This window comes from Macrobrachium nipponense, chromosome 2 (genome assembly GCF_015104395.2).
Source record: "Macrobrachium nipponense isolate FS-2020 chromosome 2, ASM1510439v2, whole genome shotgun sequence".
In the NCBI taxonomy this organism is placed as follows: Eukaryota; Metazoa; Arthropoda; class Malacostraca; order Decapoda; family Palaemonidae; genus Macrobrachium; species Macrobrachium nipponense.
The window spans coordinates 40,112,117-40,127,268 of NC_087201.1; the positions used below are offsets into that span (position 1 = coordinate 40,112,117).

Sequence of the window (15,152 nt, forward strand, 5' to 3'; positions counted from 1 at the left end):
ATAATACTCCATGTAACGGCTAATTTAAAATGGTACAAAAATTATGTCAAAGTGACGAAATCATTTCCGAGATGTGTCACAGATACTTTTTAGTGCGGCAAGAAAGAAATTCGCGCTTGCGCGCCTGCATAACGATTATAAACAAAACAACACCTTGATCCGTGAACTCCCAGCATCCCCCAAGGCGCGTGATTCAAGAGTTTTCGGCTGGTAGGCCTAAAAGTATTTTTCCGCGAATTTTTAAAAAAACTTTTGTATGTCGACGTAAAATACGTCCAGTCGGCACCCGAGAGACAAAAAATGTCGACGTAAAATACGTCCAGTCAGCATTTAAGGGTTAACCAAAATTTGGCACCGTAATGTTCCAATAATAGTTATGGTGCCATAAACTGGTTATTGGCACCATCAACCAAAATTTGGTGCCATAAGTGCCATAAATTGCCACATTTTGGTTAATGGTGGTTTTCACTTATCAGAGACCCGCTGATAACTGAGGACTGCCTCTTTTTATTTTGAATTTTCTCTCCTACATAGCTGTGGCTCAAAAGTGGTACTCTCCTTTTTCAATAATCCCCTGAAAAGTTCAATTATTGTACATACCATTTGTAATTCTATCTGCATCTTTTGTTGGGAAATGCATTTGCTCTTTAAACTTTCTCTCAGCATTTACTTCCCTGCAGAACATCATCTTCACCCCAGAGTTCTTACTCATATTCCCTCTAATTTATTATTACTTGACTTCCCCTGCATACTTGTACATAGCTTTTCCTAATGTCATATAATTTTCTTCCTGTACCAAACCTCTTATTTCCTAATTTTATGCGTACAAATACTCCTTGCCTGCTATGACTCCATCCTAGAAGTGTACACTTCATATACTTCTTCCACCTGTGTCTTTAACTGTAACTAATTTTTCATCCATATACTTCTAATATGCCACATTTTTACCCATTCAGCTCCAGCTAACTCAAACTCTGATTTGCCTTAACTTTCACTTCAACCAGAAATGATCATATATATAGTTCCACTCCTCTCACCATAACATTCATGGGTTTGCTCTGCACTAACACATAATCTAACTAGCTTTCCTTTGGCATTTTTACTTTCCGTAACACACTTTTTCTGAGCTGCAGGAGATACACAGCATAACCAATTTTTCTGTGATGCCCCATACCTCTGTGGAATATTATCAGTAACAATATTTTTATACTCATAAATCCTATACTCATATTTATTAGGTATAAATGGCCATGTCCTTTAACATTTTTCTGTTGTCATTTGTTCATGATATTCATATATAATTCTCTCTCTTCCAGCTTGACAACCAGCTCTCAGATGCAGTTTTTCCAGCAGTATTTTATCCTTCCAATGAATTTGGAGCCATCCACCCGTGCCTATCATCATGTCTTTTACTTCATTCGTCCATGGGCCAGTTTACTACCATAAAGTATGTGATATTTAAGGTTCCCAGTACATAAAGTTTGGATCATAATATTATATTACACTCTTTTGTTTTTAAGAATGCTGAGATGAGGTAGCTTGACGGTGGGATGGGGAGAATGCTTCAGTAAAATGCAGATAATCATTTCACTGGCCACATGTTTTATATCTTCTCATTCAAGTTACGTTACTTACAATCTTCACCAGCAGAGGTGCTAGTGATTAGCATAGAAAATGGGTAAACATAAAATAGTAAAATTAAACAAACTTTGATATATTTAGTAATAAATGACATATCGTAAGTCTTGACTTGACACTTAATACTATAGGCGTACAAGCAAGGGAGGGCTGAGGGTGGCTGTAACCCCCATAAAGTTTGGGCAGACTCAAATTTTTAGGGCAGTGTAGCCCATGATATGGAAACAACAGGTAGTCCCGTGCGCAGGTCTGGTGTATTTCCATGTAACCGACCATAATCTGTGACACGCAAACCAGTCAAGGCAACAATTTACTGATGTCAACATAGGGATAATTGCTTTTTTTTCACGCTTTGAAATGAGATTTATAAATATCCCTTCACAGATTTAAGCGACGAATTCGATTTTGGACATATGAAATATTGTAGTTTGTGCGAATATCAATATTGGAAAAATCGAATAGGTGAAATGTTGCACAGTAAGGTTTATTTTTTTTTTTAAATCTTTAGAGACTGACAGGATTCTGGAGACTGAGGTCATGGGATTTTTTCCACGGACTTTTGAAACTTCCCTCTCTTGGTCTTGTGTGCGTTTGGAACCTCGTTATCTATTGTTTTAAAGTTGATTTCCTTTTGTAAGTAGTACGTTGGCGCAAGTCCACCTTTCAGTTCATGTATGTTGTTAACTTTACATAGCTTAATTTTGTGATAAAATTGGGGTTCACAAATTTAAATTCCATACTCAAGAATCAACTTAATTTCCCTAAGTCTTTAATTTTGAATCTGTTACATAAGGACATTTTTACACCAACTAGAACTTTTCTACAATTAGGAGCAATCATTATGTCATCAACCCAAATCACACTTATTACCCTCACATTATTTTCCAATTTAGTATAGACAGGGACATCATGCCCATGGTGCCCAGGGAGCTCAGGCGGCCCCCATGCCAGAGAAATGACGGCAGCAGGATTATCGTAATCTTAAATTCGATATTTGACAAGTTTCAGTTGAAAATGACGAATATTCGTGGACAGGGATACAATGGGTGTTCCACTATGTCTGAGGGAGATATGTGGCACAGAATATTTTGTGGACTGTTAAGCACATCGACTGAATTTTGTCATTGTTGACACTTGTTGACACGTGTTGAAAAACACAGCAATTCAAAACTTTTTTGTCATTGTGCAAAGTCTTTTTGCTTTTACTGAGGGCTCTACAAAATGAAATGCAGTCTTCAAAGTTATACGTGACCAGATCATTTCACAAGCCAAGAGGGAGGAAGAATCAAACTGGGTTGGAATGAGGCAGCTAAACTTTGTACTCACTTTCATGACATGGTGGTCAACTCGGTTTGACAATTGCAGAGCTCTAGCAGATAATATTATTGGAGTTGTGTAAACCTTGAATGCAATCATGGAATCAAGTTATGACTGTCAGACAGGAGGTGAAGCAGTATCTTTCCTAAGATCAATTGATTTTTAATTTTACTTGACTTTGACGGTATTGACTGGTCTTTTGAAGCTGTCGCCCATTGTATCAAAGAATCTGCAAAGTAAAACTCATAACATTGCTGCAGCATCTGTTCCAAGCACTAATTTCAGAGATCAGCAAGAAGATTTCCGATGAACAGGTCGAAGAGTACTGGAATCTGGCTACCACAATGGCCAAGTCAATTGATGTTGAAATCATTGAAAAACGTCTCAGGTAAACATCAAGGATTTTGGATGGGAATGCACAGAATGAAACAGTACTGGATCGTAAATAAAAATATAAAGATAAATTTCTTTTTTGAAACAGTCGATCTATTTTTATCTGCCCAGAGTAGCAGGTTCCATTCTGATTTTATGCCTCTTCTCACCACAACTGACTGCCTGAAGAATCCATGCATCACAAAAATTGACAAGACTGAGAAGCCAAGGTAATTTTGCCTGAAGGATTTGGATGACGAAATCATTTTGGAATACTACAGGCTATTTTGCAATGCATTCTCATCATCAGATGAATTAAAGCCATCTCAAGGCATCCATGAAACCTACCTGCATATGGTGGAAAATAAAATGGAGCTTTATCCAAATGTTATATGAGCATATCAATTGGTGTTAACCTTACCAGTGTCATTGTGTTCGTGTGAGAGGTCATCTTCTTCCCTCAAGTTTGTTAAGAGCTCCGTGAAGAGCACCATGAGTCAGACTAGTCTGAGTGACACCTTAAGGTCTCAGCAGTTCAAGCCGAATAACTACAGTCGCAAAATCTTCAGAAGGTAGTGGACAGATTCTGGAACAATGCTTCTAGACGTTAGGAGATGATGGTATCTCTTTAAATACATATGAATTATTGATTTATGATTTCTCATCTGAAATTCATCAATAATATTTACAATTTATTATGTATGTATCAGCAGCAGGTTCGGTGTGCAACTGTAATTTGTGGATGTGCAAAGAACAACTTCAACAACATCATAATTATGTTTATGTCATAATAGGGAACTAGAACTAATCTGTAATTTTACTGTGTATGTCATTTCTCTATATGGTATACAAATACATGTAATTACTATACAATCTCAAGTATCTTCCCTCAACAAGCCTGGAGGCCCCTCCCAAATTTTGCCATAGTTAACGTCCCTGAGTATAGACACAAGGATTTGCAAGAAATTGTAAGAAATTATTAGACAAAAGAAAACCATGTAAAAGGTTTTTCCAGTTATGGCTGCTTTGCATTTAAGGCCATACAACAACTTTTTCAGTCGAAAAAAGTTTTTCATTATTATTGCCATTTTTAACAAAGCCTTCTGGCTGGGTTAAATAAATGGCACAATCGATGTATGCGTTTAAATACGTACGCAGTCTTTACATCCATTTGGTGTATCAAAAGATTGCACTGGATACTAAACTGCATTAACATTCGTGCTGAGGTAATGCAGGCTGAATTTGTATATCCTGAATTTGTGAATAGCCCTTAGGCTCATATCTTGCCTTATACTTTTCATCTTTATTAGGCCCTAGTTTGACATTATAGACCTATCTAACCTCCTACTAGAGAGCGACCTTCAGGTAGGGGTGAAAGCCCATGTGTCGTTCTCTTCCAGTGCTCTCACTTCTTCCCTCATGGCCTCCCTCCGATGAGCTGCATCTGGAGATTAAATTGATTCGTCATACGTTCTAGGCATATCTTTAACCCTATAACAATAATCGATAAAAAAAATCTTACCATACTAGATCAATCTGAGTCAGTGGCTGTGACTATACGAACTTAATTAAGATGATGTCATGAGATATAAGGGAAGGATGCATCTAGTAAAGTGCAGGGCAATGTTTACAAGTGGTGAAAAAGCGGCGCTTCTTTATTGAGTAATATTCAAAACTGACACAAAGATATGATATATAACATGTAGCACAATATATGTTAATATTGTAACATCCTTTGTGTTTTTAAATGAAACAAAATGAACATGCATATATATTTGCATGCATAAGAGTTAAAGTTAAAAAAAAAAAAACTATCTGTATGCACATAGAATACGGCATAGTAATTCAATGACTTCTTGATAAACTAAATAAATAACAGTTCACTTCTTGGTTACTACAAAATTGTCAAATTTTACACTCAGTTTACATCTAGTACTTCTCATGCTTGTAGTCAACTGCGTATCACACTCTCAGTCTTTACCATTATATTGAGGTGCAAAAGGTAAATCGATGTTATAATTTTCAGTCAGTACAGAACTCTCACTGACATCATTGGTTTATTTTCACACAATTTCATTATCATTTCTATCTAAGTGGCATGCTTTTTGCTGTTGACATAATCATACTCATTGGTTTTCCTCAAAAGTGGCCCTTTACGGCTTATTATACCATTATCAAATGAAACATTATATGCCCTTGTCCCAATTCTTTTTACCCATTACAGCAGGTTTAACCTGATCTCACCGCCTTCAATTAATGGATCTAGATCCTTATTGCTTCTAATATAGTACACTGAACTTCAAACATTGTAATACCTCTTGTTTTGCTTCACAAGTACTGTACCAATTACCCTAGGTTTTACTAACTTTGAAAGATTTGGAATGAGTGTGTGCGTCTGCCTAAGCTGTGTTGTGCTGGACTAAAATCAGTACCTTGAGCTTGTGTGTTTCTGTATTCAAGCATGGCTAAATATGGATTTTTACCACTACCTATGGCTTTCCTAATCAATTGCTTGGCTATTTTGACTGCAGATTCTGTTAATCCAATGGATTGTGAATGTTTAGGCTTTTATGTTCAGTGTTCGATATCCCATTTCCATTGTAAACTTTTGAAAGTCTTTATTAGTGAACTGAAAACCACAGTCACTTATGAGTACTGAGGCAGACCCGTACCTTGCAAAGTGTGGCTTCAATTTACGAAACACACTGGATGTTTTGGTATTTTCTAAGGTTAACTTCCCAAAAATTTTTATAATAATCAACGGTTACCATGAAATAGTGTCCACTATGCTCAAAGAGGTCTACACCCACTTTTTCTCATGGCCTATCACTTAATTCATGAGACATGAGGCTCTCTTTTTGTTGAGCAATTTTATATTTATTCCAAATTTCACATCTAGAATAAAATCTTTTAATTCAGCATTCAAAGTATGCACTCTTGCTCTGCGTAAGCATCCTTCTACAGCTATGTGAGACGAGTGTACAGCCTCTTTTATTTCCTTACGCAAACTGAAGTGTACAACTATACATTCACCGCACACAGTAAATTCGTCCCTAGCAGAGAAATATGGAATCAGTAAACATCTAGCCATGTCGAAAATTAAACGCCATGACCTCTCTATTTTGATGTGGTGGTTACAGTGCAGAAAATTCATGCTCAATACAATTTCTTAACGAGGAGTGACCTAAATCCTTTAGAAGTAAATTCCAAACCGTTGTCAGTCGTGCTGTTATACTACACCGTGTGGAGAAATGTCAGCAAGAAATTTCTTTGTCACATTTACAGAATCATTTTTGCATCTCAATAAATAGACAACAATTAATACAGAATAACAAAAGGAATTGTATACTTGAAAACTCCCCTAGCGATAGGGTCAATTGGAACAAATAAATCACACTGAGCCAATTCAACCTGGTTAGTGGCACGCCTCTCTGCATCCCTATTCCTAAATTGACACATTTTACCCTTAGCACATATATCATAATCAAACTGCTTTTATTGGCAACAACAACTTCTTCTTTACAGTGCAGTGACCTAAAACGGTATGCCACTCCTGTACAGTTTGAGAGTTACTTTTGTGAGAGTATAAATTATTAATGGAATACAACTTACCTTTCTTTTCAATGTCAAAAATAGTACCATCTGCTGGTTTACGTTTTGCATAATTATGGGTAAAAAGATCAGAGGCACTGCTTTTCAGTAGCAGCGTGCACAGAAAATATATCTTCTTTGTATGACGGTACATACAAAGCATTCCCTAATTGTACATTGTCTGAATTACCTTTATGGTCATGTAATACCACATGAACATTGCCCATGTCCTTTACAATACCATTAGTTTTACTACCCTCGGCAAGTTCAATGAGAGGATTAAATGAAATAAAATCCTTATCAAACCTCTTAAAATTCCTTTTGTCACTTATAATGTGAGAGGTTGCCTCAGTATCTACTAGCAAACAATAGGTATGCATTGCATTTGCATGACAAAACTTCACATTAGGGTTATTAGGACTATTAGGGATATCAATGGGTAAATTATCCTGTACTGTGAAAGTAAATGAACGAGAAATGTCATAATCATCACGGTTTGGATTTGTCCCACAATCTTGTGAATTATGAGAACGAGATTTATGACAGTCACATCATTCTTGCAAGTTTAGGTTTGGATCTACTAGATTTGTCATCCAATTTTCTGAATTACGAGAATGAGGTTTGTGATAAGTCACACCATTTATGCTTCTTAAGTCTATTGGGACAGTCAGGTTTCTTGTGACCTACCTTTCCACCTGAGAAACAATAAACTTTATAAGGCGTACCACTACCAGAAGACCTACTACTTCTGGTAATTATCATAACATTATCTTCACTTGTATATAAGCCTACTCGCAGGCTTCTTTTAGTTTCTTCATACCACCTAAGGGCATTATTAGACTCACTAAAGCTAACTGTACGTAGTCTCCTTCTGGTTTATAACAGTTGAAAACAATTTAAAACACTGAGGTAATCCTTCGAGAACCATTGGTATTAGTCAACTATCACTAATAGTTTCACTTGCCGTCTTCAAAGAATTTACTGCAGTTTCAGCCCTAATAACGTAGTCAGTCGCACTTTCTTCCTCAGACTTCATGCATGTCTACTCCAGATAGAAGGCTGTAATCCTAAATTTGCTGCTGCATAAATAATGATTTCCGAGAACTTGTGTAGCTTTCCTACCATCGTCTTTGGTGTCTCGTATATTAAAGGCATTATCTAAGGCATTTGGTGCTCCTGGACTTGTAGCAAATTCCCGAGATGTATACTGCTAGTAATGCACCAGCCTCAGTTTTTTGCCCTGCCACTAGGTTAGGTTAGGTTGGGTTAATTCACTAATACGTTCTGAAAAATTTGAGCGTGGGAAACATAATGAGATTCTTTTCAAGAAGTTTCTATGGTCAGTTTTTAAGATATGGCATCCTGCTTTTACGGTTCGATAAACGTTTACATTCCGGCAATATACGGACTGAAAACCACTTCCAACAATTCTTGCAATCTTAAATGACCAAAACATTTCACCTCCCATCAGTGGCAGATCTAGAATTTTTTAATTGAGGGCACTTAGATATATAGGTATTTCTATAGAAGCAGTCCGCACGGACTGCAAGGAACGTAACCGCGGATACGACGTCCACTAGGGATTTGGGGCCGTCCAATGTATTTCGCCGTGTTTAGTACTGTCCCCTGGGGGGTTAGCTACAGTCGTCCAAATAAATATTACTTAATATTATTGTCCAGTAGGTAAAACTGTATAGAAAAACCGCAACTGCCATAGTCTAGGCCGCCGCGGTTAAGTACCCTAGATCTACCGAAATTATATATTATATATATATATATATATATATATATATATATATATATGTATATGATATATATATATATATATACATATATATATATATATATATATATATATATATATATATACATATCAATGATCAGTTGTATGTCATGTTTCGGTCGAAGATTCCAGCATTCCCCGATTAATCAGTTTTACCAAATAAAGTACAGTAATGAAATCTTTGAGCCAGTTGTGCAGTCTTTATTCTCGATTGTTTGTCTCTCTGCTAATGTAAATTTGTGGCTGTACGTACTTGGATCTAGGATGAAGTTTAGTTAAAGCTTTGCATATTAATGTATCTGATGTGATACAAGTTGGCAGATAGTTAAAGCTGTTTGTTTACTTTAAATTTTAGGTGAGAATTACCTTAATGTGAAATTTAATAATGTGAATACTATTTAAATACGTATATGATTATATTTGCGATGTCTTATTGGGCCCTTTATTGAGATGCCAGAGATATGCATAAAGAAAAGTTATTCTTAATTACGGAAAGAAATATATTGCCTTTTTTTTGCATTGCTGGATGAGTTATAACTCAAAATTGCAAATCAATAGGACTTAGAAAAGACATATCCTTCTAACTCTGGACTTTTTCAAGTTTAAATACATAGAAATAATAAATAGTAATGTTCTACATGTACAGTATATTTTGAATAAAAACCAAAAAAAGTGTTTTAGTTGACATTCATGGCTTATCTAGAATGACAATTTGTGACAATACAGTACCTTGGTAATTTTAGTAAAATGAAGAGGCAATCCACTTACATTATTATTCTTTAATGACATCAGTTACTATAGGTAAAATTGTATAATCTGGAGCCTTTTTCTTTTTATCGCAATTAAAAACCCTTCATCGCGAGAGTCTTGTGATTTTCTATACCTGATGATATTTCACTAATAGTTCCTTAGAAGCATCCAGATAATGTGTAGGAATACAGTACAGTATATATGACATCAATTTGTTTCTGGAAAATTTTTTCATTTTGACATTTCTTTCATTTCGGCTTCCTTTCCAGACATTTAAGTGTTGTTGCCCAGGAATTCTACTTGAAACTAGACAAGGGCTTCGTCTCCTCTATATATGATGCATTAAAACCAGTCCTCCCAAGTCCTTGGTCGGGCACAATCCACACAGAACTCAAGAAACTTAGGATGCCCATCACATTCCAGGCAATGATGGTAAGCTTTACCATAGCAATTTTGGAAGACTTGATAAATGGTAGACATTACCAGCAGTCTGCTCATTAAGTAGAAGTCCATAGATTTAGCTGTTTTTTTAGATTAATTCAGCCAAAAGTGCCCAAGAAGTTCATGTACGAATAAAAAATTAGAAAATATTTTAATGTGAATGTAAAAGAGAAAAAAGGCGTAGGATGTTTAGTTTGGAACAGACAAGAGAATGCTCATGCTGGAATATAGATTAGATACTGAAATACAGTACAAATGTCTGAGTCTTTCATTATACACTCATTTTTAACAACTTTTGTAACATAAGTAAGAATAGGGTTTTAAACTTTGAAATTAACATTTTGAGATATTCAGTGAATCTCATTGTCTTCTGTAGAACACAGATAAGGAAGTAGATGAAGGCCCTGAAGTTGAACGCATATGCATCGCAGGTCTCCGAGTCAAGTTTTCCTTTTCCCCACGAGGAACTGTTCTCGGAAATCACACAAGACAGAATGATGTATTAGACTGGTTCTTAACATCCCTAGGTGCAACGTTAACGGAGGTATATTTGAGGTTTTAGTGCCTTTCCAAATCTGCTATTTTATCAATGAATGCAGGTTAACAGTAATCGTTTTTAATTACTTGTAGATGTGGGCTGTTTTTACATAGTTTCGTATATGCTATATCTGTCAGAGGAGCATCACACACTAACATTTGATAGAACTTGATGTTGATATTTGTAATTGGTAAGATGAAGGGTAGTAGTCTTATTGATTTAAGAAGAATGTTAAACCTGTAGATAAGATAGTGAAGTTGAACATTGCTTACTTTTATCCATTACTTTCTTTTTTGTTATGTTAAAAAAGTCAAAATTACCAGGGCTATTAAAATCATACATAACAGTTTTCATTCTGTATTTTGGCAGATGAAAAACGTCTCGATAAGTATTGGCCATTATGAGAGGGAATCCATACCATGGGATAGATTGATGGTAGACTTCATGGATCATGCTAAATACCAGATCATCCAACAGGTGAGCTATGCATTGTCTCTCAGTGTTTAAAAGGAGACTCTATGGTACCAGTGGCCTGTGGCTTTAAAAATTTGTGTAATTTTTTATCGTGTTCTATCAACAAGGAAATTGAAGATACAGTTTTCTGAAATCTTCGGACACCTATTGCTTAATAATACCACACCTGGAACCTCGAGAAAAGGGGCGGAGCTTCAAAGGCCTCGTGTTTGTTGCTTTCTAGATTTCCAATAACTTTAAACCATAAAGATTCCGTAAAGTCCTATAATCATTTATAGCTGAATACAGTAACAACCTCTATATTATTCGTTAAAGTGTGTTATGGCAACGTCAGTTCAGAGTAGAATATCGATCATCCTTCCTTAAAACCTACCGTGAAGCCTTTCTTACAAGTAATGTTATGACACTAAAATCACGTAAAATTCATGAGTAATCGGAAACGGGATCTTAAATGATGAGAAAAAATGTAAAATTTGGGCAATAACCAGTAGAAATAGTGAGGAACAATACAGGTATAAATATATTAAGATAGATAGATTAATAGAAAGATAGACAGATGAAGAGAGAGAAAGCTAAGCATAGGCCTATCTATAGAGATACTTGAGTCATTACATTTACTTTGAGACACTATTATTAAAGTATATTTAAGTAGCTTGGAGAGAGAGAGAGAGAGAGAGAGAGAGAGAGAGAGAGAGAGAGAGAGAGAGAGAGAGAGATATTTACAAGGATCAGGATGTCTCAAAGACTTATTAGTCCATCCGAGGAGACATCGTGCGCTCACATAATAATCTCTTGGAGCAGGTTTAGTGTTCATTCACAGTGCCCTAATGATTTTGCCTAGCTTTCTTTTAAACTCTTCCACACTGTTGCTGTTTACAACTTCTGGTGGCAGTTTGTTCCAAGTGTCACATGTCTTGTATGTAAAGACGTTACCACAATGGGATGTGTTGTATCTATATAGTTCTAGTTTCCATCCATTATTTCTTGTCTGGTTTTCATTTAACGTAAAAAGATTGCTGTCTACTTTCGTTATTCCTTTCAATATTTTGAATGTTTCCATTAGATGTCTCACAATCGTCGTATTTTTAAGCCATACATGTTCAAGCTCTCTAGTCGTCTTTGGTAACCTATTTGCCCGATGGATGGAATTAACTTTGTGGCTCTTGCTTGTACCCCTTCTAATCTATTTATGTCCTTTCTTAGTGTTGGTGACCAAAACTGTACTGCACATTCAAGATGAGGTCTGACTATTGATGTGTAGAGCTGCAGCACTGTTTCCTTGTTTCTGTATTTGAGCTGCCCCTTTATGTTTCTCATTGGTTTCCGTGCCTTCTTTTCAGCTTTTATGAACTGTTTTGTGGATCTTAAGTCCTTGGTAATAATTAACCTCTATTTATGTCATTCCCAAGCAGCTTGTAGTTGGCATGAGGGTTGTTTGTTCCTATTTGTAATACTATACATTTATCCAAGCTAAAAAGCATTTGCCATCTTTTTCACCATTCTCCAATTTTCCTTATATAACTTTCCACTGTATCTAGGTCTGCTGCATTTACACCTAGTTTGGTGTAAAGAGGGCCAAGGACAGAACCCTGAGGAACTCTGCTTGTCATATCTGCCCATTCCGATTCTTCACTATTTATTACGACTCTGTTTTCTATAAGTTTTCTCCTATTTCTCCTATAATTCCTAAGAGAGAGAGAGAGAGAGAGAGAGAGAGAGAGAGAGAGAGAGAGAGGAAAATCTGCTTACGTGAAAGAGTAGGCCTATTTACAGTTACTTCGAGAGATTGAGTGGTAATACATTTTGAAAATATGTTCTAGAAGTGGAGAGAGAGAATTATAGTATTGGTGATGGACTTGTGATGGGAAATGGCCGAGGAAGGAATGGTGAGTCGGTGCGAGTCGATGCACAGATTCCTGGGAAACAGAGTGATATGATTGCCTAGATCGTGCTTCACTGTGTATATAAATGAAAATGTAAATGTTCGTTTGTTCAAAATCTTAAATCTCAGAAAGTTCTTCACCGATTGCTTTGAAATTTTGCCACAACATTGCATTCGAATATGCGCGTGTGTTTGTAATGGGGCTTCATCCTACCTTTCCCCCTCCCTTTGAAGGGGGTGGGGATAAGAAGGAATTCCCTGAAACGGAGCTGGTTATGCCCGTACACTTGGTTACTTTACGAATTCATCATACTTAATTTCTGCAAATGACATATCATTTGGAAAACAATATTATAGGGTAAACATCAGTGGCATCAAAGAGGGTGGAGTTTTTTTAGAAGGGGGTTGACAGAGAGTGAATGAAAGGAAGAGGAAGTGAGAGCAAGTAGACGGTGTGTTAGGGAGAAGAAAGAGGAAAAAGACAGAGAGAGAGAGAGAGAGAGAGAAGAGAGAGAGAGAGAGAGAGAGAGAGAGAGAGAGTTGGTATTAGTGAGAAGAAAAAGGGAAAGAGACTGATTGTTGGAGAGAGAAAGAGAAAGGGGCGAGAGGGAGAGGAAGAGAGAGAGGGAGGGTAGAGGGGGTGTTAGGGAGGAAAAAGATGGAAAACGAGAGTGAGACAGACAGACAGACAGACAGACAGACAGAGAAGAGCAGTTGTTTGGGAGGAGAGTGAGAAGAAAGGGAAAGAGACAGTGATGGTTGGAGAGAGAATGTGAGGGTAAGAGAAAGGAGCTTTCTCTTTTCTTTCTTTTCCATTTAACCAGACTGAGCCACAGGAACACGTGGCCGGGTACAGCTAGTACTAGATAAAATTTGAAGGTAGTACCTTAGTATTCAAGTTATTTCTAAGAAATTCATACCCTAATCTTGATTTCATTCGACAGTTGCTGTTACATTCAAAGACTGTAAAAAGAAGTGGAAAATTTCAACCATAGTTTATGGGCACTCTTGCTTTCTTCATATAGTCTCTATTTTTGATAATCGATTTTATGCACAAATCATTCATGAAAAAACTGCATAAAGTAAAAATACTTATTGCTACAAATAACTCGATATATATTGCACAGATATTGAAAGTTTTATATGACGCAAAAAAGATGATGTATTGGGAGAACTTTCAGTCTTGCAACAAAGTAATGCAGCCGTGTTTGCTATGTAGGCTAACTCCCAACTGCTTGTAATGGGAGCATAGCCAGAAAACCTTGGAGTTGACAGGCTGCTTTAACCTTGATAAAGATTTCCTTTTAATGACAGTAGCTTTGTGAACAACTACTAGCATTCGATCCATGTCAGCGTCAAAGTCATTAAAGTGTGAAAGACGATACGAAAGCCAGTATCCATTGACTTGTGCTTCCCCGCCAAAGTTTTTGGGCGCCCTCTCACATCACAGAAAACGCCCTTGTGGCTTTAACTAGATTTATTAAACCTACCTTAGCCATCACAACATTGACCACCATTAACTTTGGAATACAAACATAAATTTATAGAAACTAGAATAATGACTAGTACTACTTATGATGATGCAAAATAATCCTGTTCAGAGCAACAAACGAGTGAACTATCTTCCAGATCTCTATGAACGATCCATCTGAGAAATTCCAATCATTTCGGACATACATCATGTTTTTAAGTATTTAAACGTTTTTGAAATATGAAAATATACTGCAAATTATATCATATAAGTTAAAACTGCAAAACAAAACCGTTCAGATACTTAAAAACACGATATATGTCCGAATTGAATGGAATTTCTCAGATGGATTCGTTCATAGAGATCTGGTAGATAGAATGTGAATTTCTGATTTTAGTACTTTGCATCACGACGACAATATTTAATAGTTTTGCTTCATGAACGGGGATATATTGCATCATCGTAAGTGGTGAATGCAATTATTTTAGTTTCTACAAACTTATGTTTGTATTCCAAAGCGATTAAAGTTAGCTGACGTCAATGGCACTCAATGTTGCGACGGCTAAGGTTGGTTGAACAAATCTAATTGTATCCGCAAGAGCGTTTTCTATGATGTGAGGAGGAGCCCTAGAACTTCGAGCGGGAAAGCACAAGTCGCTGGATACTGGCTAACGTAACGGATTTCACACTTAGATTACTTTGACGTTGACATGGATCGAATGCTAGTTGCTGTTTACAAAGCTACTGTTTTTAAATATAAATCTTAACCAAGGTTAAAGTAGCATGTCAGCTCAACGATTTTCTGGTTATATGCTCCCATTACAAAGCAGTTCGTAGTAGTCGCCTACAGCCCCACACGACTGCATTTTTTTGCCGCGAGGCTGAAAGATCTCCC

At 36.6% G+C, this 15,152-nt stretch overlaps 1 protein-coding gene across 5 annotated transcripts in view; it reads left to right on the forward strand.

Moving 5' to 3' along the window:
* LOC135220542 (intermembrane lipid transfer protein VPS13A-like) overlaps positions 1-15,152 on the forward strand; it is a 311,374-nt gene that overhangs the window by 215,934 nt on the left and 80,288 nt on the right. For all 5 annotated transcript variants that reach the window (XM_064257729.1, XM_064257731.1, XM_064257732.1 and 2 more), the window contains 4 exons: positions 1,317-1,447; positions 9,721-9,883; positions 10,269-10,436; positions 10,800-10,907. In XM_064257729.1, coding sequence (XP_064113799.1) covers positions 1,317-1,447; positions 9,721-9,883; positions 10,269-10,436; positions 10,800-10,907 — 570 coding nt within the window. The remainder of the gene's footprint in view (positions 1-1,316; positions 1,448-9,720; positions 9,884-10,268; positions 10,437-10,799; positions 10,908-15,152) is intronic.